Here is a 24843-nt window from a genome sequence, read left to right as displayed (position 1 = left end):
CAACACATCAGCCACAAATTCTGCTGTTTTATATTAGATTTAGGCCTAGTCTTAATCTGTGAGTATTGTCCAAAGTGGGTCAGTCTATTCTCCTGCAGTTTTCCCATGCACTTATTTATTAATGTGCAGAGAGAAAAATCAGGAAGCTGAGTTTTCTATCAAAGTTCATTTGGTGTTAAGTCAGAGGTACCATGGTTGTGCATTAACTAACTGTTTCAGTTGGCTCTGCAAAGACCTGACGGACCTGTGTGAGCAGAGCGGAGGTCGAAGAGAGCGCTCAATGTGACTTCCAAATGTGAACATGTTAGGGCTGGGTGATATAACAATGTTATCAATGAGAGCGGATAGCATTCGCGATTTTGGATATCAAAACATGAGATTTTCTGACCTTATTAGACTGTTCTAGTTGTTTTTTTTATTTGCCTCTACCTGCTTGATCATCATATCCACATCACTAATGAAACTCACTAATGAAAAATCTCGTGTGTAAATATCTTATGAACGTACCAGTAGTAATCCCTACAGTTTTAGCACAATATCGATGTTGAGATATTAGCTTAAAAATATCGTGATGTTTGATTTTGTCCGTATCGCCCAGCCTGAGGACTGAGGCTTATAGCCAAGACATAACTGGATTTATCTACTTAAATCCACATTCATGTTTATTGAGTGTAAAATATCAATGCTGCATTTAGGCCAATTAAAGTATTCAATACATTACACATGCTTGTCACATACATCTATTAAAAAAAGTGACAATATCTATAAATAATCACATAAGCGTTGTGGTTCCATCTTGCTTTTCTGCAATATTCTGACAAATACTTTGGTCCAGCGGTCCATAGTTTAAGGCCTACATGATTTCACAGATTAGTTCCAGCTCTCTGGTTGAAGTTGTGCTACTGAGTGGAAATCAGCTGGTGTAATGCTTTGTTGAAATGAAAACCTGCAAACTATTGAGGCTCCACAGACAAGAACTGAAGAGCACTGCTGGGGAACACCTGAGCTGAGAGGTCAAAGAGGCTCATTCATAAAAACCTAAAATTTCCTCATTCATTACACACTTAGTAATGAAGCCTGTTACTGTACTGATGAGATATAGCAAAGTGATGTGTCACTCAAACATGTGTCTCTGATTCATGGTTAAACACTTACAAGTTACACAATATAACCCCCATAAGCTGAAACCAGAAGTTACTTGTAAAGATTAGTCACGCAACGGTTGATACTGTACCGACTGCAAACTCATGATGTGTGTGTAAGTAGTTTCTCATAAACACCATTACATCCAATGTTTCTCTACAATGTCCTGTATCAAAACGCTTTATGAAATTATCCGCTTGAACTCCGTCGGTCCCATTAGCGACAGGGTTTGATATTACAGATGGATGCTGCTTTGTTGAAACCCACAGAACTTTACTTTAAATTCTAGTGGCGATCCCAACATCTCCAAAGGTACCAAATATGTCCTAATGAATTACAGGGAGATGTGTATGAAACGCTGTACAAGAAATGTAGATATTTTCTATTTGATGTAATGGTGCAGCCATACAACAATGGCATCTTGTTTGAATATTTCACTCAATATAAACTTGATGTAGCCTAAATGGAGCAGTGCAGCAGATACATAACATATAGGCTATATTCTATTGCCATACAATATAAAAAAGGAGAAATTTAAAGGGGAAATTTAACGAAAAATCAGGGTTTATAAGACTCTATTCTACATCCTCTAATTCCTGCTACATGTGCTTTTAGACTCACAGTGTTGCTTCAAAAGACTATGAATGAATGGACATGTAAATATAAGGTTGCCAAAATAATAACATTAACCTTTATACTAAGTGCATGATGAGTACTAGCGGCATGTCTAACAAGTTGGTTATTGCTGGTTTGAAAACTAAACACTGTCTGTTCAGCAAAAATGAATATATGCTGCCGATCATTTGATGTTATGAGTGACAGGACAGGCCAATTACAGAGAGAATGAGATCACTGAACCTCCAACACATGAACTCAATCCAAGATAGAACATGTGCTTAACATGTTTTGATCAAGCACCCAACAGGTACGTCTGTCGGCGTCATATATTTAGCAACAAACTAGAGCACCGCTTCTGCTGCTAATGGACATGATTCTCTCACCGTCATCGATACGAGGTAAAAACAATTGCCAAATCGTTCCCGAATGATCACACACTTCCAGTAAAAAACCCTCATATTCTATTTCTGTACATTAATGAGCAGTCTAGGCTGATATCACTTCTCCATAAGTATCAAATGGCAGCCATGAGCTCATGTGTGTATGAAACCCTTCATGGCAGGGAAGATGATACTGCTCAGTAAAGGGAAAAAAAAAAACATAAGCCGACAGTCGCTCTTCTTTTTTTTTTTTTCTTGCTCCTCTTGCTGCATCCGGAGCAGAGTGCAGCTGTGCACAAGGCATCCTGCTACCCAGGAGACAGATGAATAAATGACTCGCTGAAGGCCTGCGTGTCCTCAGCCAGACACACTGTTTTGTTGAAGACGAACCTGAATATGAGCCGTACTGCCAAACTACAGCATCTCACACCAGATTGTCAGAAATGAAACTTTCTCTTAAAGTGTCTGCCCTTGTTTTTTGTCTGCAGTGTGTTTCCTTACTTCTGGTCAAACAAATTTATTCCTGAAATAGTATCAAAATGTATTACTTATTTTTGAAGTGTGTGAACCGTCAGCTAAAATTTGGCCTGTATATTATTTGCACAGAGAGTGGAAATTTAGAGGAAGAAAAGAGGAATACAGGAAAAAATTTGAACATATAAACAAGCTAATACTATATTTTAGTGAGACTAAATGTTAACCTTCAGGAAGTTGTCTTTATTTTTCCAAAATGGCTCCAACAGCGCGATGAAGTCAACTCTTCATTTGCACGCTACATCATTTACTGGCTGTTTAAAATGCCATCAGGTCCCAGACATATTTTTAAGTCTGTTGTGAGCCACTCAGACGCGGTAGACCACTTTGTAGTTTTCTCATTTCTATTTATGAGTGTATGTAAACAGACCAGTTTGAGCATGGGTAGCTCCAGATTAAGAACCTGTTTGGCGTGCAGCAGCATGCGTGCATGTGTGTTTGCGTCTGTGTGTGTATTACTCACTCTCTCCCTCTATTTTATCTGTGCCCCGTGTCCAGATAATTGTCCTGGTCTCCAGCTTGACTTGAAATGTCCTTCTCTCCGGCCGCTGGGACTTCTTGGAATAAAACAGTGTCAGTACTGTGCCCAGCTCCAGATCTCTGTAGAGGTTGTTCATCTCCGTGTCGTTCTCCATCCACGGAACAGGTCCGTTGGAAAAGAAGCCCGAGGTCCCAGCCATGTTCACTTCCCCCGTTTGTTATCCTTTTCCTTCCAGAACAATCTGCTCAGTCCAGGCCTAGACAGGGATACCTACAGCAGGAGAAGAAGGGGGGAAAAACCCATGAAACAACAATTCCCTGGAGACTTCTGTTGTGTCACTCAGTCCTGTACACACATTCTACCACAGTGAGAGGCTGACACTGTGACAGTCAGGAGACCTGTACACTTCACATTGTTTACAGATATGATAAACAGGACAAAATAAAGAAAATTGCATATTCAGGTAACATGCATTTAAAATACACTGTGAGAGACAAAAAAGCATATTTGGAAATTAAGTGCATGGGTTGGGGGATTTATTTCCAGTATTCAAGTTATACTTTGAATAAAACAAAATACACATATTTAGCCAAATTCAGTATATTTATCCTATAAAAAGATATTTGGCTTGGGTGTCAGTCTCATTTATGAATTAACATTTTGTGTACATGCTGCACAGCTGGCTACAGTTAAGTAATAGTTTAGGGTATTGGTTATTGTGTCTAGGAAATGCTATTAAAACAAACAATCTTAAAAAAAAAAAAAAAAAAAACACGCAACAATGGCTTGTACTCTAAAAATACAAGAATGACACACGAATACAGTGAGAGATAAAATTAATTCCGATGAGGTCACTATAAATTCACTATTGTGCACCACAATGAATGTTGTACTTGTCTGTCGTTGATGGTGATGTTCTCACAGAAATGACAGCTGCAACCTCAAAAAAAGAGAGATAGCGACTCTCACAAAGGGGAAAACGTGTTCATAAAGCTAATCATACCAGATTAACTTTTTTCCCCCCTTTTAATGCAACATTCAAATCTACAGGTAAATCCAAATCCAGTAGAGGGGATGCGTAAAATGTGGATTTGAGTGATTTTTAGATCTCCGTTTAACCACCCGCAGGCCTGTAATCTGCTGCAATCCATGCCAGTGGACAAGCCACAAAGTTTCCTCTGGATGGAGGAGACATCACAGGGAATACAACTGCTGGGGAATGGTAGCAGAGTGGGATACAAAGTGGAACAAGAGACGTCTGGCTGTTTTCTCGGCGTGGAAACGGAGCTGGTAAATTCAGGCATTTCCCTGGGCCGGTGGAAGTATCATGGCTGGTGTCGCCGCTGACAAAGCCCAGGTAGCAGCAGTGAATTTCACCCTTTTCTTTTGAACAAGCCTTACCCCCCATTTCGGCTTACCGTGTGGAGAAAAATCAACTGGAAAACAACACGTCGCAGGGCTGCTGTGACCGCCGCAATCTCGGCCGACCGCACATCTCCAACGGTCCGACTGGTCCGCTCTCCTCCCGGCGTCGTCGTCTTCTCCTTCTCCTTCCCCTGCTGTTTTTCCGTGATTAAATCATCGCTGGGCCGTGGAAATGCGCTCCGCTCCCGACGAGAATGATCCCCGTTTCCTCCTCTCCCCTCCAGTCGTCCATGGAGAGACAGACAGAGAGAGCCGCGTAGGCTACGCAAGTTTGTCTGGTCTCAAAGCCAGCCCAGGCCCTTCCCCCCATCCGAGCACCGAGTGTCAAACCGGCCGGAGCGGAAAACACGGCTTCCGGTCGGCATCTTCAGATTAAAATCCAGATTTACAAACCTGTCATGGGACAGTGCATGGGGCTCCCAACATCCTTATTATCATTTTTAAGCCACGATTTTTATTACTATTTTTTTATTTGTAAACGTTGACAAAATACATGTATAATGTAGTAATATGCATGTACATATACACATACACATACACATCAACAAGGTCACAGTTCACTGTGCCCAGTGTCATTGTGTGTAGACCAAATCGCTGTGTATCTTTACAATGACCTCTGAGCAGAAAACCTCTTTGACATGTACATATAGGTTCAGTGGCACGGAGCAAACATGGGTGAAAAGTCAAGCAGCAGCTGTAATGTAATTTCTGGTCAAGACAGAGGGATGAAATGTTCTGTCGGACCCTCAGTTAAGGTGACCTTGCCCTTGGGACTTTGATGTGAAAAGGAATTTTGTTTTGTATAATATTGTTTACATGTCATTCTTGAACAATGAAAGTGGTGTAATTAAAACATAATGTAAAAATGGTGGAACAAGCTAAAAGGATACCTGCCAGGATACCTAACAGTAGCCTACACAGGAATAAAAATAAATAAATAAATAAAAGTGTCCTTTATCAAGACACTTAAGAACAAGATGAGGGCCAAGGTGATTAAAAAGCCTTTATTAAAATGCTGTGAGCCAAGGCATTTCAACCAAGTAGGTCTTCATCAGGGCACTAGTGTCTCACTGGGATGCAGCTGCTTTTTTAATTAACCACATGTCTTTTCTGCTGTTTTTTTTTTTTTTTTTTTTTTTTTTTTTTTTTTTTCCTGGTTTACTATGATTACTTAGTACACTGCAGTTTCCACTACCAGAGAATCTCTTCTCTGCATGAGCTCCTGGTTTCACTCCTCTTATATGATGTTAAAATGGTCACTCACACATTTTGTATCATAACAATATCTAGTGAAATAAACTATAGTGAATTAAAAGTAGCGCTCATTTTGCTGAGGGCCTTATTTTGAAAACCATTCAGATTGCAGCAAAAAGAAAACTTCAGAGGATTTTGTCGTTGCTCTTTGTGTGTGGGAGAGTTATGATCCTGGAATATGGGGACATGATGAAGGAGACGTGCTGGCACCTTTGGGAGGCACCTGGTCCTGTTCACGTTCATTTTGCTCGCCTGAGTTTTAAACAAATCACCTTCATGCCTTTATTTTGAAGACAATATAATCTGTTTTCCTGTGCATGCCTTTGGTGTCTCTGTGTAACTTGACGCAGCCTCCACCTCCGAGCGCTCCTGCCCAACAAAGCGCTGCTGGATCGGCCTCTTAAAGACGCAGCAGCTCTGCACACTCTGGATGCAACTTCACCCTCATCAAGTGACAATTAGTGGTTTGCTCCGTGCGACCAGGAGTAGAAAATTGTCTCCGTTGACCAGCCTACACTCTCCTCTTGTCGGAAGTGTAACATGTAACTCAGTAATTACTTTCCCCTGTTAGCGATAATCTAATGAAACTAATCAACCCCCAACTTTTGCTCTCATCGCTTTTAAATAAAAGATTGCTGCTGATTTATGCAGTGTAATTTTCTTTCCCCGTCCTGTTACCTTGCTTTTGTTTTTGTCAGAATCAATCTCCTCACACAGAACTAGTTTAGAAAAGAAATTAAAGAAAGGTTCACTTTGATTTGTCCACTGCACATCAACACAAATGATCTAATTATGATCATGTAGGAAAGATGAACTGCTGCCAAGGATGAACTAGGAAAGAAATGACATTAATTAGTGTGTCAGTAGTTGAAACTGGGATGAACTTAAAGGTTTGAAACGAGTAGTCTGGTGCAGTACTGAGTTAAAATGTCTAACAGTGGCGGCAACTTGGCCTAGTTCATTTCACCTTGTAGATGGAAAAAAAAGCATAACTAAATATATAAAGTCTGACCTATATTTCAAAATGCTGTATCCTGAAATGTGCTTATTTCTACATAAAATCATTATTAATATATTCCATTTCAAATGTTATGTAAATATGTACAGCATAAGTATTTTAATACTGCAAATGTATTTCTGTACCATGTAATTAATCACATGTAAATGCACAGAGAGCAAACACAATTTTCTAAAGGCATGCAGGTTCTCCATACATTGCACACAAGAGTATTTGATGATATAAAAGATGGCAGATGGAAGATGATGTTTGCAGATTACATAGATGTTATTAAGCATCATTTGCAAAAGGGACATGATGACAGCAAATGTGCAGAAATCGCAAGTCTGGCCTTAACGTAAGCAAGTCTTTTAGAGAATGCCAACTTTTGTTTTTGTGTGACGTTGTTCAAGCAAAACTGTCCATTCAGGTGATAAATCTCTAGAAAATGAGTGCACATCCAACAGACCCTTTTTTTCCCCACAGCAGCCATTCTGATATGAAACAGTTTGGCACATGCAGGTGTGACCAGTGATACTAACTCTGGCTCTGTTCCATTGAGGTGTGACAGGGGTGGGTGTGCTGCTATTGCCGTCTCACTGGAAAGGCTCTGCTGCATTAAATGGAATACACTCTTTATTTACTCCATTAATAACACTTGTATTGGCCTGTTATTTCATGCCTAAATAGCTGCAGAGAAAAGGGTGTGAAAAGCCGTCTGGCTCATTTTGTGTGTGACAAACGTATTTAGCTGCAGCACAACAGTCCTGCTCACACCTGCTGCTGCACCAAACCACATGTGGCCTCATTTAAAAAAAAAAAAAAAATACATATTGTCCTACTTATCTTAGAGCATACTCATAAAGAAGCACACACATTGTCTAAAACAGTGCTCTTTATCCCTAATAACTCCACATCCAACTAAGCATGCGCCTGTGGTGATTATCGCCACCTCAGCCCCCAAAAGTCAATTAGATCACAGGGGACTGGACTGTGACCTCTGACCCCTGGCTGGCCACAGTTACTTATCTGACAGGATTAGGTTTCTCTTTGTATATTTAGAGAAACAGCTGTTTTTCTTTCTCTCCCTCTCTCGCTCTTTCTCTCTCTCACACACACACATTTGGTTTCCCTGCATTCCTCCTCATGACTTGAATGCACTATTGTGTCGCTGCTCTCATGGTTCACAGTTCACGCCACTCATGAGCTCCTTCTTCATGAAATTAGAGCGCCCTTCATCTCGAAAGAGTAAATCTAAAGAGGAGGAGGAGGAGGGGGGAGAAACAAAACAGCAAAGCCGGAACAAACCACACAGACAAAAGACACGAGGTTGATGTTTTATTCTAAAAACTACAAAGCCTGAAACAATAAGCATTCAACCAAACAGGAGTTCATTAAAATGAGCGTGTGGCAACAAATATTAATAATGACAAAAGTCAGACTATCGATTCACATTTAAAAATTAACTCAAGGAGGACACTTTTTGCTTACTCACAGTGATACAAAAAACACACTAAAATGATGGATTTGGGTGATTTTTTTTTTTTTTTTTGATTTTTTTTTTTTTGGCAAAACCCACATCCCCTCACATTACTTTTTTCTTTTTGGAAGAACAGTCTTTTATAGCTCTTGCACCAAACAGAAGTTGTGATATAAGCCGTTTCAAGTAACCAAGAGGAATGTAATTTCTCGTTCTCTGAAAAAAAAAAAAAAAAATTGACACACACGACTTGCATATAAACGCAAAGAGAGCTTTTCGCTGACACTGCATACAAGCACACATTTTTTTTTTTTTTTATAAAACACTGAATAGTTACTGGAAAAAAAATGAAAATAATACATATATACATCCCTGAAATAAACAGCAAAAATCAAAAACTAATGGAAAAAAGACGACATTCTGTGTGCTAATAATAATGTAAGCATAGTGTTAGGGTTTCTATTCTTCACGTTGTCGTCACTCTATCGGGCTCATTTTTACTGATCTCTCACACCATAATTCTACAAATTGAAATTCATCGTATTGCCTCTCTCATGATGCTTCTCACAGTCTCTCACGCAAACACCCTGGCCATGTATCTTCTTGATAAAGAGTGGAAAATCGATGACCTATTAATTCATTATTCTATTAGAATATAGAATTTTTCAATAAATCTGATGGCTTAAAAATTTCAGTACAGTCCTAGCAGACAAAAGATCATAGCAACGTGTTCATAGTCGTTTGATCGTGGGCAGCTACAAACATACTGCTGTAAATTTTTGTAGATGCCCTTTGGCAGCTTGGTCAATTGCTTGGAATTATTTTCCTATATCCACAATCAATCCCTATATACAGAACAATTATTGATCAGCTCTCACTCGGCGCCGTCAAAGTCTTTCCTCCCTCCCTCACGCCCCCGGAGTAACCACACAGTGGAATCATTGACATGAACTACAAACCAGCTCCACAATCAAAGGCATGGGTAGAAAAGGGAGAAGGGTTAATAATAGCGTGTCTAAAACTCATAGTCGTCTTCGGCCATGTCGATCGCCCAGGCGAACTTCTCCCGCTGGGTTTTGTTGTAGATCTTCTCGACGGGGATGCCCCACTTCTTGCACCTGGGCAGGAGAGAAGATGGATCAGTCAGGGGAATAAACAAAGGAACTCTCTAAAATAAAGCCCGGCTAAAAAAAGCCTTCACTTTCCCTCTCTTCCTCTCATAACCCTCCCATTGTCTTCAGAAACCATGCGCACACTCGGCCTTTATACTAACATTTACACTCGTGTTACAGGTGTCACTTCCTCTCACAAGTGAGTCTCCTTCAACTTTCAGACGTCCAAGTCCTTCATCTGCCAGTGAGACACACAGCTGGGCCACCGATTCAAAAATCACATGGCTCGTTCATGGAAAGGATAGTATTTTTTTTTTTTTTTTTAAAGAGAATACAATTTATTAAGATCTTCAAACGCCCACGTTCCCTACTCGTACTCCACTCAGCCCAACATTGAACAGTGCAGCTGTGTCCCACTCTTCTGCACAATTAATCGCAATACTATTGAAATTGCAATATGGCCAAGTGCAAAATCCAAATCATAAGAAGCAGCAATATTTTGATGTTGTAAATACAGTATTACGGTGCAACAGAGAGGCCGTGGTCTACAAAATGGATCCTCCAGATGTAAGAAAACAGCTAGGTTTTGATACAGACCCCCAGCAAATATCACACCATCATCATTTTAACAGCTTTTACAGTGAAAATAAGAAATTATAATGCAAAAATGATCATTCATACTAAAGTTGTGAATCATATTGCAATACCTGTAAAATTATTTACAATATGATTCACCAACAGTACAATGTGTGCATCCTGAAATACATTTATTATGTAAAGGATTTTGAAAAACATTGTAAACTAAGGTATCTCATCAAGCAAAGCATTTTTCTTAATAAATGTATTGACTCGTCTTGGCTTGACTTGTACTGAGATTGCTGGTGGGGCTCAGCTAGCAGGATAATAATTCATAACTAATGATTGGATCTGCAAAATATTTGGATATATACTCATCATCATATCATATTTTATTTTATTTTATTTTATTCTTTCAGAAATCTTGATAGTTTTTTTTTTTTGCTTAATTTTAAATCATTATCTTTTCTCACTCATGTATTTCTACAAATATTTTGTGTCTGTGGTGGACCGTGTCTCTTGCAAATAAATGAAAAGAAAGAAAGAAAAAATCAAAGCATTTCATAAAAGGATAAAAGTTCACGTTTTAAAGTAACATATTTGGCCTGAATTTGACCATAGCTAGCCAGCATGGGAAATTTGACCACTGTTGTTTCAATATGAAATCCTCACATGTGCAGAAATATCTCTAGATTGATTTTTACATCACATTATAGTGATTCCCATACCGGCTGCTTAAAATGACACCATGTTCCTCTTTTATTTTAATTGTCAAATCTACTAAAAGTTGTGCACGACAAAGTGATAGACGGCTCTGCTACCAACTGAGCTAATTCAGTTCTTCTTCTTCACCTCTGTCACACATACACACACACACACACACACACACACACGGAGCTACAGTGTGCACCAGGTTCCCATGCACCACCCTACGAGGGGACACCCCATCCCTGATGCCTTGCAGCCACATAAAACGCGGAGCATTCCTGTATCCATTGTGCTCGGGGAGGAGGCTCTCCGTAAATAGCAGCGGGGCAAGGGTTACGCGGGGCGAAGCGCTGTTCCCCTGCACTGCGGCCTGGGCCTCCATTCAGCTACACACATCTCCTCATTGCCTTCCCACATGGAGGAAGGAGTGCTGTGTGGGGACGCTCCCCGGCCTCACAAACAAAACCTATTGTTCCTCACACTCACACACTTTTCTTCCTCTGATTTTCCTTCTGCAGCCGTTAGCTTTTTTGCTTGTGCTGCTCCTTTTCCCACAATGCAAGCGCATTTCCTGCCTTTCTGTCACCGACGTAGGCCCCCCGCCCCACACACACACACACACACACACACACGCACACACACTCATAGTCAAAGCCAGCCTATTAAACAGTGGGTGGTTTACTCATTTAAACTCATTGAGTGTCTTGTTTTGGTTTTTTCATGTTAGTGACACCTGTGATCAAACATCACTACAGTTAATAAAGGAAAACATGCAGCTTCCTCTCTGCTAGATGAATACCATGCGACAGAGATGCGCGGGTCCAGGTAGTTGAGCTTGGAGGTGCCCAGAGCGATTTGCTTGTTCTCCTCTCTGTCTGTGGCCTGAACCTGCAGCTTCATCAGCTGCTCCTCTATCCTCTGGACGGCCTTACGCTTCACTTCCACGGCCCTGATAGACACACACACACACACACACATTAGCCACAATAGCTGCAACATACAACTTTACTTGTCATAATTCAAAAACACAGAGACACTGAAAAACGAGAAAAAAGAAAATATTGTCATAATAAAAATTGTTTGGTTTATTATTTGGTGAAGAGGTCTCTTAGCTAGGAATGACTTCACTTGTCTTTTTAGGTAGTGCTGTCACAACCATTTTAATTTGTACTCATATTGTTTACATAGGACTGGGTACTGTTCAGACATTTTCAATACCAGTAGTGGTATCAATAACTTGAATGTGATATCAGGTCCTGAGCAATCCTTTTTTTTGATACCAACTGTTTAAAATCTAGTTATAAAATCAATTTTATAACATCTCTGGGTGTAACGTTGTGTCTTTTTCAGCATTGGCTGTCTGTGATGGTAGACAGCCAATCACCTGCATTATCAGATCTTGGGACAAGCATGCTGCATGTTTATTGGCTCACTGATGCTGACGAGATTTACCTCTTGGAATCTGGTACCAAATGACATTCAGGACCAAATCTCGGCACCACGGCATTTTTCGATGCTTGATAGTATTGAAGCAATTTGGTCAGTGCCATAAAAGTATCTAAGTTTAGCACCCAGCTCTATGTATATGTGATTTGAAAATAAGTACATTTGCATTTCATACCTTTGAAGTTATTATAACAGAACTGAAAGATAGAAATATATAGAAAAAGACAGAAAAAGAGAGGTATACAGGGAGGAGGCAGATGCAACTATATGTCTTGACCAAGCTGAGTCCGATGGTCTCTGCTGCTCTTACTTTTTGCTCTTGTCATCATGAGAAGCCTTGTGATCAGCCTTGGCCGTCTTCAGCTGCTTCCTGGCTGTGGACAGCTGCTTCTGTTTCTCGTCTATCTGCAATCAGCATAAAAACGCACGCCATGAATGCGATAATCTGTGGTGATATAGAGAGTGAGTAACTGTATACTGCAATATGAGAAAACACACACACACACACACACATACACACACAAAAGGGCCCCCAGACAATACATTTCCTAACTGGAAACACGGCTGCAGCTGAGGTCACACTGCATGTTCGCATCCAGATGTCAGTGTTTATGGAGGTATGCCACTACAGTCAATTAAAAAAAGAAAAAATAAAGACTGAGGAGGAAGGTGAAGGAAAGTGGATCGCTGGGCTTTACCTTTGTCTGAAGATTCTGCATGGACTTCTCAAAGGTTTTGGGTGGAGCTCTCTGGTGGTTACAGAGGATGGCCACCGCCCGGTTGGCTCGGTTGTATGACAGGATCTTAGCTGGGATGCTGTCATCCGCTGGAGATCCACAGAGAAGCCGGGCAAGGACAGAAAGATACAGGAGAGGAGGAAACAGAGGAGTGTTAAACTATGAAAAAGGATTTACATGCAGTATTTCATGCAGTGTTTTATAACTGCCACATGATGCATGATGATTATCAGGTTTCCCTCTGGACTGATGTTTTTAAACATGCTTACACGGTTCCTACTTTTTTTTTTTTTTTTTTTTTTTTTCATTTCTTGTTACAGACATTAATTTCTTGACTGGATTTGACAGCTGACTTCTGTGTAGAGTATGATGTGCAGTGACTGTACAGGTTAACTAGGCCTATCATTCCTTACAACCACAAACCTTACATGTATGTAAAATGTGAGGTGTTTGTAAAATTGCCTGTCATTGTGTATCAGGACCATAAACAAAATTTCTCTGGTCTTTTTCATACATTTTTTTTTTATTCCCAACGTTTACCACCCCTGTGTCGCAGCTCTGAGTTTCAATACTAGTTTACTGTATATATCCTTGAAAGAGGGGACCGCCTACAAATCTGACGTCCTCTGTCTTGTCCAGCCCAACACCCCTGACACCGGCCAGATCATCACTTTTCCAACAGAAAAGCAGGTCGGCTATAAAGCAGCTGTGTAATGAATAAAAACACAAATTGTCTACCTGCAGGGTGGAACTGCAGGGGAGCCAGGAGGAGTTCAGCTCCCCTTAATAAGACATGAGCTCCTCTAAAAGCATGATGCAAGAAATTTTGTGGGGTCTCTAAAACATGTATTGACAATATGCAGGGTTTTTCTTCCATAAAGAAAATTTAATGTCATGCCCCGGGTTGATTAAACACATTCTTCCTAACCCTCCACGCAATAGAGTTACTATAGGAATACTACAGAAATATTACAGGCCACAATGTGATTCATGTGCACGTTGCAGTTACAACAGGAATAGTACAGAAATATTACAGATCAATTTATCCACCTAAGTGAGAACCCTCTTTGACCCACTGCAATAATTAAATAATCTGACCCTGAATGTGATCGGGTCAAGCCTGTAAATGCGTCTTCAGTAATTGACAGTACATTAAAATGAGGCAGGAGTCAGCATGCCTGTCTCCTTCTGTTAAATGCCTGCTGTCTGTTAATTTTACTCTCTCTCTCTCTCTCTGAAATGATACATGTTTATTTGCATATGGAGCGGGAAAGTGAGCTCCAATCACAAGTGGGCAGGCGGAGAAGCATTTCAATGCCAGGTGTGAACGGACGCACTGAGGGCTGTCCGCTTGTGTTCAGAACCAGATGGGACCAGGAGCCTTTGCTTTACTACCTTGCAGTGCTTTGCTGTGCTTGGAAACGATACAACATGAACGCTGCTGTTCTGGTGAGCTGCGTTTTTGTCTGCCCGAGGTTGCTGTCACTTACGGCAGGTTAGTTCTTTAAGCTGCTGCTGCAGGGTGATGGAGGCGTTGTAGGTTCGGAAGACCTTGGCTGTCAGACCATCCATCAGCTCCTGTAAATGCTTATTCAGAATAGACGTCTGCAGGAGAGGAAGAGAGGAGGTGGAGGAGGAAGAGCGATATGGAGAGGAACAATTAGATCAACATTATTCTTTTATTTTTAGGGAGCAATTTACCCTAATTGCAATAAAATATATATTTCCCCACTTGCTGGACAACTGTATTAATCTGCCTCTAATCCATACTCTTTGGGTGTGAATGCAGTTTGCCCGTGTTCTTTGGCTGAAAATAGTACCCAATGAAACACTTCACCACCAAGGGCTGTGGGTTATGGGAAGAGTTTTGGGAGAAGTTTTGCAATTTGAAGTCCATAAAGAAATATCCATCCAGTCCCACTGAGACAGGGAAGATCGTGGCAGACTGGAAACCCCACCAAATCACACAGAAACTATTTAAATTATAGACTGCACTAGGACTATGTGCACGAATATGTTTTTTGTATTTTGGTAATTTCCTTTACGATTTAATCAAGTAAAATGGAGTAAAGCTCTGAGGGCTGATACTCGTGTGTCTGTGTGTATGTGTGTGTGTGTGTGTGTGTGAGTGTGTGTGTGTCTCACGTTGAGTCTGTCGAAGAGGTCGTCTTCAGGCTGCTTGTTCTCCAGGAACAACTGAAGATTCTTGAAGACCTGATGCAAAAAAACATAGGTTCATTTAATAACCCTGTCTACACTTCACACTTCAGTGTTCTTATGAATTCTCATACAGATACTATCACATTGCTGCCAGATGAGGGCGCCATCTTATTCCTGTTCAGCCTCACAGGCGCAGGTGGTATTGTACAAGTTAGTGTGTTTTTTTTTTTGTATATGTGTGTGAGAGAGTGTGGAAGCATACACACACAAGGCCTAGTTGTGCGTTTAAAAGTGTGTGAGGGGAAAATGTAAGATGTCCTGTGTGTGCTGCATGTGTGTGTTGCATGTGTGTGCCAGTAATAGCAGGAAACAGAACACCCCTTGAGGCAGAGCTGACGGAAAGCCTTTAGGGCCTGGATCACCTGTCTGTGCAAACATCCTCCCGGTGACACACACGAGTGTGTGTGCACACACACACACACACACACTTCATCTTCTTATGATCTCATTAACACTAAGCCCATATATCTGTCAAATCCGCTCTAATGCCTTCTGCACAAAAGAAAAAACCTGTTTCAATCTCACCGCCAGTCTTCAATTATCTATACCTTCTTTCCCCCTTCAACTGCAACTTTTCCTCTTCTCTCCCTCCCTCCCTGATGTTCCTGTCCCCTCTCTCTCTTCTCACCCTCTTCTCCACGGGGATCTTGTTGTAATAGCGGATGGAGTCCTTTCCCAGGAAGTCAAACTCCACCACATACTCCTGCTCATCGATCTTGGGGTACAGTTTGATGTGCTCCACCCTCAGAGAGCAGCAGCCAACTGTGTCCGCCGTCTCGCCCTCCTCCTTCTCGTTACCCGCCCTCAGCGCCAGCTACAAGAGACACAACACGCATTATGATTGTCATCTAGAATAAAGCACATGGTCATCTGCTCAGCATTTACTTCTACTTTCTAAACTGAGTTCTCAAAGTGGGGTATGGGAACTGCAAGGGATCCCAGAAACCATAAAAAAAAATAAAAACAAAACAAAACAAAACAAAAAAAACCCAGTAAAATCTCAGTGTTTCACTGACTAGAGAGCAAAATGAAAGCATGCATTGAGGGAAACAATCGTTTGCTGATAAATTTCACACTCCATAAAAAAGCTGAAATCATGCCATGCAGTGTGAAATGCAATCCAGCCTTGGACCTAACACTGGATTTTTTTTGTCTTCTTTTTTTTTAAATACTTGTACTATTGTTTTCTATTGTTTCTCCTGTATAGCACTTTGCACTTTGAGGTGCTACATAAATACAGTCTGTGATAATAATAATGATGATGATGATGATAGTGTAATTCTCCTCACCTTGTCAATGAAGTAGAGGGCGACAGCTCTCTGCCTGATTCTCATCTCTTTTGACTTCCAGTCGTCACGATACTGGGCACGGATGCGGTCCACACACTTCTTCAATCGTCGGGCTGTCTCATACTTCTGCCAGTCCTTCTCCCCCTAGACACGCGTACACACACACACACACACACACAGGAAGGGTTGTTTCTGGTCGATGTCGATTTGGAGGACAGTATCATAGTTTGATAAAGAGGGAGAGACACAGATCATATTGTGGTGAAGGGGTCAAATGGTCAAATATTTAGGATTAGGATCAAGACAGGACTGAAAGAGAGGCTGGAGGCTCAAGGTCAGAGGTCACAGGTACCTTGATCCTGGAGCTCGGGTTCAACATGATGTATTTGATGGACCCCTGGATGTTTTCTGTCCAGGACACCAGCCAGGTCACTTTGTTGTCATGGCGAACCTCCTTCCACCGTGTGCCTGGAGGAGGTTTGGGTTGCTTGGAGTCCCTACAGAAAAGGTGGACAGAAATAGCTTTGAAACCAGCGGAAAATGTTTTTCAGCTTAGCATTTCCCACAGGTTGGCAGTTCCGTGTGGAAGTTGAGATCCAACTATGTTTAGCCCCCTTGTCTAACTTTGTCACTCTGTTCAGATGGCTGTCAAAGACATCCACTAAGGCCCTGTTTACACCAAACTTACATAATGCGTCTTGAGTCATCCAATAGCTACCCAGAGCGTGTCTAAATACATGAAAATCCACCTGTACACACACCTAGAAGCATCGAAGAGGCATTTGAAATCCATGATCAATCCACATGTGTAGATGGTTGGATCAGTCGGGTTTCAAATTCCCCTTGGTTGTGTCTGCACTTAGATTTCGATGAGTTACGACACAATTGGATAGCTAACCGATTACTCAAAGCGCATTTTGTATTCTAGGTGTAAGGAAGGTATAAGATGCTTTCACAGTGCTCAACAGCATTAAATCGTTCCTTTTGTGATAACTGCATTGAAAAGAAATGTCAGGTTTGAGTGTCATCTTCATGCATCACAGTGCCTGACATTAATCTAAAAAAATATATGTATATTTATATGCGCATGGCAATAAATTTACCTTGGAGGACAGCCTGCATTTTAACATTATATGACAAAACACAGCCGCTATTAGACAATAGAGGACAAAGAAATGTCGCAGTAAAACAAAACCCATTGATAGCCAGTGATGTGGAGGCCAGCTTGCCCTCTGGCTTGTTAGTTATTGTCTCCACACAAAGAGCGTACTCTGACAGGAAGACTACCTTTGACACAGTGTCGGCATGTTTGTAAGTGTGTGCGTGTGTGTGTGTGTGTGTGTGTGTGTGTGTGTGGACGGTCTGCCATACCGTACATGCCACATACAGCACATACATTCTTTTGTTAGTGTCTACATGACAGCAACTGCACACACTGCAGATTAACCTTCCAAAAACACTCCCACACATACAGAGACACACACGGAAGCTGAGGCAATAAAAGGAACATTATTCCAGGCTGCTATAAATAAATCCAGCAATCACAACATGGAAGCCAGAAGATGTGGAGGGAGATAAGGAGGAGGAGGAGGAGGAGGGAGGGGGCAGAAACACAGCAAGGGGAGGGAGAAAGGGACGCATGAGGTGGGGTGTGTGTGGAGGGTGGCTGAGACACTGTACAACTAAGGAGAGAGCAAGAAAATAGCATCACACACACACACATGCACACACACACACACACACACACACACACACACACACACACACACTCCGGCCTGTAACAAGTCAAGACACCTTAATGCAGACGAATGACGTCAGGAACATGTAACGCCCATAAACATCCACCTAACATGTTCTCTCACGATCATGTTCACAAGTTCACACCCTGCCCTCCAAAACAGACAAGCTGACCTACATGTGTGCGGTGGCTCAATAGCGCCACCTTGTGGGAAAGATACAGAACTACATAAAACTTTGACAACCTTTTTCTTTCACATTTCGTGTTCAACCTGTAAATGTGTAAAATAAAAAAGTCACTGCAGTGAGGGCAATGATGATGATGATGATGACACAAAGGATGGTACGAGCACCCACTTGCTACAGTTGATGATGATGTCTTCAGGTCGGATGCGGCGTTTTAGCATGCCCATCTTGGGATGGTCTCCTCGTCCTCTAAAGAGGCCCGGCGGCTCGATGCGGAAGTTCCCGATCCTCTCTTTGTGGTTGTCCATGATGCAGTAACCATACTCCTGAAGCACCCGCTCATTCTCCTCTTTGATTTTCTAAACAATATGTTCGAAACATATGCACTCAAAATAGAATATGTCTATAGATTCCATACGTGTTGAATCTATGTGAATACAGGCCTACCTGTTTCTCTTCTTTTGACATCTGCTTCTTGGCTTCTGATTGGGCCTTAAAGTACTCATTCATTTCACTAAAGTTGCACTTGTTCAGGTCAGTGAGCTTTGACTTCTCCTCAGGTGTCATTTCCTGGGATCAGAGAGCAGAGATCTGAGGAGTGTCCGACTTAAAAAAACACTTGGACTTCACACTCTCTGTAGATTCTAGTGATGTGCCTTGCCTTGAGGCGCTTGAGCATTTCTGTCTATCCTCCTCACCTTCCTCCAGTCCTTGAAGAAGTTCTTCCTGAAGATGTCCTTAGTGGTGTACTCATGATCCAGCATCTTGGCAAAAAATGTGGCCACCTCTTCAGCAGGAGCACTCAGTTTCATATTCTTTCCTTCAAATAAAACAGTGAGAGATAAATCAGCAAAGTCACTAACAAATAATATTCTAAGTAATAATTTTTACACAGGCAGGCAGACTCACCGTCGTAGAAAAACCTGACATTGTCAGGCAAGGGCTCATATGGTGGGGCGAACACAGGACCCTTATGTTCTAGGAAGCGCCACTTGGAGCCATCAGTATATCTTTCCTCCTCCCACCTAATCACCCAAACCGCAAAAAGAAAAACCCAAGAGAGGAATGAAAAAAATCTGCTATCTGCTTCTCAATCATATCAGCTAATTATCATTGGTGCACAACTCCCTGAGGAAAAGAACTATGTGTCCCCTCAATTATCTCACCATTTCCACTTCTCCTCTTCTTCCTTCTTGTTTTTTTTCCCCTCTACTCCCTTTTTGTCTTTTGTCTTCTTTTTGGGTTTTATGTCCTAAAACAACATTTGGAGAGAAAAGAATCAACCAAGAGAACATACCAGAAATTCACGCCAAGAGAACTTGAGGAGGAATACAAAAATTCATATGCAGAAAAAAAAAAAAATAACAAACCTCGTCATCCTCGTCCTCTTCATACTCCTGTTTTCTCTTTTTGGCCTTTTTGTCATTTTCTGTCTTGACTTTTTTGGGCTTGTATTCAAATCTGGAAGCAAATACATCAATTAGCCACTTGAATCCAGGAACATGCCTTAGAGGACACATCGCCCAAAAAAGGTAAAATGTGTAACTATAGTAACAGAACTGGAAGTGGAAGATACGGATGTGGACTCATCGGAGTGATACGCACTCTTCGTCATCACACTCTCTCTTGGAGGACTTGTTGTGTTTGGGAGAGGGGTAAAAGCCATTATCTTCTTCAGGCTCACTCTTAATGGCAGGAGGGCTCGTCTCTCTGAGTCAGACATTGAAGACAACAACAAAGACTGAAAATTACCGTGCAGAGCATAATAGTGATAAGCATGTAAGATCCTCGGGGCTCAATTGCGTCTTTCCACAGTTGCTTATGGTTACATCGGTCATATAAGTACTTTTGTTTCCCAACGTCAGTCATCTTCTTTAATCTAAATTCACCCCCAGACACGGTTTACCTTACATATCCATTTTCTTTCTCCTTTTTAGGCTTGTCAGCATGGGATGATTTAATCTGGAAGAAACAGGAGAATATTAGCAGATTGCTCTTTGGCTTTTGATGATTAAAATATACTCCACGTCCAAACCGAAAACCTTTGAAGAAAGTTCAATCAGATGGCCGAAGGCAAGCTAACTCCCCAAAAGTCTAGACTTTAAACAAGAAGTTGGAGAATATCAATCTGGTTTGAATCTACTATTTAAAATGTGTATTTAAACTTGGTTCTGGGTCTGAGTCCGACTGACTCGCTCCATGCAGGACGAACAAACCTTCTCCTCTCTCCTCTTCTCTTTGTCCTTGTCTTTGTCCTTGTGTTTTTCCCTGTGCTTGTCTGAGCTGCCGTCGCTGTGCTTCAGCTTCTCTTTCTCTTTGTCTCTGTGTTTCTTCTCAGAGTGTTCCTTATGCTCGCTGGAGGTCAGAGGTCAAGCACCAGAGGTCAGACACGGACCAGACGCAGACACAAAGGATTTCAGCCACAAAGCGCCGCCGGCCAACAACATAAAACAAGTAACAACAACAACTTTACAGTGTCATGGGCCATTGCCATTAACAACTGCCACAGTCATGACTCCAGTAACACGCAGCAACTCATGAGCATTTATACCACATGTAAGACAAAAAACCACAAATATCACAAAGGCTCGAATAAATGCACTGCAGATGCCATTCATTACAGTGGATTTCACAGAATCCTTGTGACTTAAGTTTACTGATTTGAAATGGCAGCGTTTCATTGGTTTCAATTAAGTCAACATTTTTGTGGGACTCTTTCATGTTTGCTGAAAGGTTTGCATTTTTGCTTGATGCTTCATATGGGCAGGAGGGGTAATGTAGGGAGTTCTATCCAAACGCATGATTTTTCTCAGCAAAGATTGAGTTGGGACAGCAACAATCCACAGAATAAAAGAGATGTTTTCAACATTAACACAGGTTGATCAGCAAATCATAAACACATTATTGTTCACAATCAAAGACACGGGTGAACACTAATGACAGACCACATCCATTTCAGCTCCTTTCATACTTCAATTTGTTGGTGCTGGAAATCCTTGAGAATGCATGAATTTTTACATTTTCAACATTTGAAAAGTGCTTGACTTTGAATTAAGTGCGAATGGCTGAGCTCGCGACACATTCTGAAACTTGAAACTTTGTTGTGTTTTCCTTTTAATTTGTCTCCCCTCTATTTATAGCACAATAACATCTGGTTTACTGCGATGAAGAAGTGATGTAATCATTTTGAGTTGCCGTAAACAGGTGCTGGAAAAGCTTGAAAATGCACCTTGAAAACGCTTGACTTTGACTTATGAAAAGGTGTAGAAACCCTGTTTGAAGTACTTGGCAATGAAATGCAACAGGTAGTTCCAATTTCCAATTGTAGATGCCAAAACTATTTGACCAGCTATGCTGATTAAGATGCGGCTCTACTTGGAATGATTTCTACCTTCACATCTAAGGTTACACCATATTTTGATGAATTTGGCTTTTATGAAATGAAACATAATGGGCTTTTATTAAATATATCAGCTATCCATGTCATTCTCTGATGATGTGACGGTCATTCTTCACCAACCACAGCTGCATAAAACATAAATTGTAAATTTAACACTATTTGCATATTTTATTTTTTCATTGTACTGTTCATTAGCGTTTCCGCAGATAAATTCATCTTTAAAAAGCAGAAGCATATCATAATGTGGTATGGTTCACCCTGCCATTACTTTTAGGGCTATGTGGTTCAAATACTAATTCAGAGGCATTTCCACACTGCCATGGATAAAATTTGGAATTATTATCATTTGGGGGCATTGAATCTGTCAAATGTAAAGTTTTTTAATATCAGCAGAAAATATGTGCTATAGGCAAATTCAATTTCAAAATACGGGTGTGAGCCTTCCAAATTCACACCAGTCAAGTGAGAGTCGAGTGAAAAAGAGAGCAAAAGAGAGCAAGGACGGAAACAAAGAAAAGAGGCAAATTTGATCCTACCTGTTGCTGTGCTTGGATTTTTCGCGCTCCTTGTCTTTCTTATGGTCTTTGTGTCTGTGTTCCTTGTCTTTGTGCTTGTCTTTATGCTTGTGAGTTTCTGCGGTAAAAATGAGAGATGAAATCATGTATTAACACTCACAAAAAAAGAAGAAAAAAAAATGTTGATCAATGTGTAATCTGAATCCAAATCTTTTACATGTGGTTGTCTGTAAACACAGGTGTCACATGAGGTAGGATGCAAGGCTGTAAGAAATAAAATAATGTCCTTTACTGTTCAGAGTCAGATAAGATTGCAGGCACACACTCGATTATCGGCTCTCCTAGTGCACCACGATTCAAGCAATAAGCTGCTCCTCAAATATAAAAACGATTAAAAAAAAAAAATTCACTGTATTCAGTGGTAAGCCGACAGCAGGGAAGGATATCTGTGTGACATTTAAAAGAATGAATCAATCTGTGTTCCACCCTCCTTTTAACAGTCACACTCCAAAAAGGAAACACAGGCCTGTATTCAGAGAGTGGGAAACTCAGGGGGTAGGAGTGGGAAGATAGAGGCCAGAGCAAGGGGGGGGGAGGCGGCAGAGGAGGGCAGAGATGGAAGCTCACTCTCTCACAAAAAAAGAAAAAAAATTGAAGCTGTTTATCTGTTTGTCATATTATCACAACCAAACATAACGGATACCCTCTGTGGCTTCACACCCAGCACACACACGTGATACAGCTGGCCCAACAGATTTCTGAGCCTGAACCTCCACATGACACAGGTGTCATTCCCCTAACTTAAAAAAAAAAAAAAAAAAAAAATCACACTCAATATTCCTATAGGGACTTACAGTTTATCACTTGCACTCAGCAGTGGATATAGTGACCATCTAATCTTATGGCATTTTTTGTAGTTTCACTTTAGGCATACTGGAAAACATTATCAGAGTACAATAATACTCATAATATTCCAATAATATGTCTAGAAGAACTTGGTTGTTCTGCTGTAACTGTATCTATAGCTATAATGGTTTATTTCTAGTATTTATCACAGGATTACAACAGTTTTTCAACAATAAATAGTCATCTGACCTGTTTACTTAAAAAACAGGGAAACACAAATAGCAGGAGAATGAAAGAGTCAGGGCAGCCTGGTCAAGCTGTGATCAAAAGTTAACTTTGATTGTAAAGTGGGATCCTGTTGGTATGTCTCCTGCCTATAGAAATCCTCTCTGGGGAAGACCTCACTGGACTTGATCATCACCTCGTGGCGTCCCGTTGTCATGGCAGTTTAATAACGGGTAAGGTCTGCTATTGTCATAGGAAACAATAACACACTTACATCAATCAAAACAATTCCCAGGGGGGATGTTTCCCTCTCCATCACATGAGACGGGGACTAAATTCTCCGAGAAAAAGTGCTCCAAACTTTGCAGAGGTGCATGCACAATTCTGTGTGGATCTTCCATTTATGCAAAAATGACAGCTCAAGGCGTATGGTTTTAATAATGCAGTGCAACTTTCTTTCTCTTGACTTAAAAGTTTAAAGCTAAAATTTAATGATCTCCAATGGGCAACCGCAGGGAAATGTTCTCCAGCAATAAGATGTAAGCGGGAGGCTATGCAGTTGCTGAAGGGGCTGAGATATAGGCTGGGAGAGGCGATAAGCTCCCAGCTTTCGCCTCCATATCACGGCAGACAGTTGCCTCACTGATCGGCGCCCTGGCTGTTAGATAGAGAAAAAGAAAATGGCGCAGAGACTAAGTCCTCAACCCCAATTCTGCCACTTTCGGCTCCAAAATTAGCTATAAATGCACAGACACATCACAAACCTAAAGTATGCAAAATAAACACGATGCCGGACGCTTTCAGAATTTCCCCTCAGATTAAAATACGGAGGGGCGCAAGTGCAAATTTGAGACCCTCTTTTTGAACAATAGCCGCAAGAGAGTGGAGGAGAAGGGACTTAGTCTCTGGGACGCCATTTCTGTCCTTTATAAACTAACAGTAGACAGGTCACGATTCCGAGTGAAAGCCAACATAATATGAATAAAAATCCTCATCGGAGGACTCACCGCTTGCCTTAGATCCAGAATTGACCTGAAAATTGCGAAAACAAAGGCATTTAATATTTCTATTTTCTAAACGCCGGTAGCATGGTTATTTCATCAAGTTTGAATTGGCATGCAAATAAATTCTAAACGCACATCAATAAACTGCAACGAGCGCACACATTTCAAGTTGTTACTGTAATGGCAAAAACAGTGGCTCGACTTGTGTACTTATCCGCTATTTCCCATCATGACATTATTAATACTCGCCACTGATGTCACTAATTATCAGGGGACAAATTAACTATGACAGAAATCACAAGAGCTACTGATCGAGGGATACCTGAGAGTCTTTGTGTCCATGATCTCCGCTCATGGTCAAGTTGTCTCTGTTTGTAAGACAGGTACAGGAGACAGCTGTTGAGGATGCGAGGCTGGGAGAAGCCTTGGGCAGACTGTGTGGAATGGAGTCGCTGCACACGAAGTCCTGATATTTAGTGATTGCGCATGCTCAAACCAGTCGGAAACCTGAGAAAATGCTCTGCGAGGGC

General features: G+C 41.2%; 2 protein-coding genes across 3 annotated transcripts in view; both read right to left on the bottom strand.

The window, feature by feature from the left end:
• plcg1 (phospholipase C, gamma 1) overlaps window positions 1-8274 on the bottom strand; it is a 31173-nt gene extending 22899 nt beyond the window's left edge. Inside the window, exons 1-2 of one of the 2 annotated variants that reach the window (XM_030055197.1) lie at window positions 4575-4866; window positions 3139-3426 (exon numbers count right to left, since the gene is read on the bottom strand). In XM_030055197.1, coding sequence (XP_029911057.1) covers window positions 3139-3355 — 217 coding nt within the window. In that variant the 5' untranslated portion in view covers window positions 3356-3426; window positions 4575-4866. Of the gene's footprint in view, window positions 1-3138; window positions 3427-4574; window positions 4867-8156 lie in introns of those variants that run through there. The other variant, XM_030055198.1, reaches the window with a different exon arrangement.
• top1b (DNA topoisomerase Ib) lies at window positions 8158-24779 on the bottom strand. Its single transcript, XM_030055203.1, has 21 exons — window positions 24636-24779; window positions 24317-24341; window positions 22260-22356; window positions 20540-20678; window positions 20230-20285; window positions 19929-20033; window positions 19694-19784; window positions 19490-19575; window positions 19233-19348; window positions 19022-19143; window positions 18771-18893; window positions 18495-18682; window positions 16753-16897; window positions 16401-16544; window positions 15740-15925; window positions 15037-15105; window positions 14382-14496; window positions 12853-12980; window positions 12465-12559; window positions 11508-11657; window positions 8158-9430 (listed from the first exon to the last, which is right to left on the bottom strand). The coding sequence occupies exons 1-21, from the start codon at window positions 24666-24668 to the stop codon at window positions 9328-9330; spliced, it is 2316 nt and encodes a 771-aa protein (XP_029911063.1). The 5' UTR covers window positions 24669-24779; the 3' UTR covers window positions 8158-9327.
• Window positions 24780-24843: the final 64 nt, after the last annotated feature.

Source organism: Myripristis murdjan, chromosome 7 (assembly GCF_902150065.1).
Source record: "Myripristis murdjan chromosome 7, fMyrMur1.1, whole genome shotgun sequence".
Lineage (NCBI taxonomy): Eukaryota > Metazoa > Chordata > Actinopteri > Holocentriformes > Holocentridae > Myripristis > Myripristis murdjan.
The sequence above is the reverse complement of the archived record's forward strand: the minus strand, read 5'-3'. Positions and strand labels throughout refer to the sequence as shown.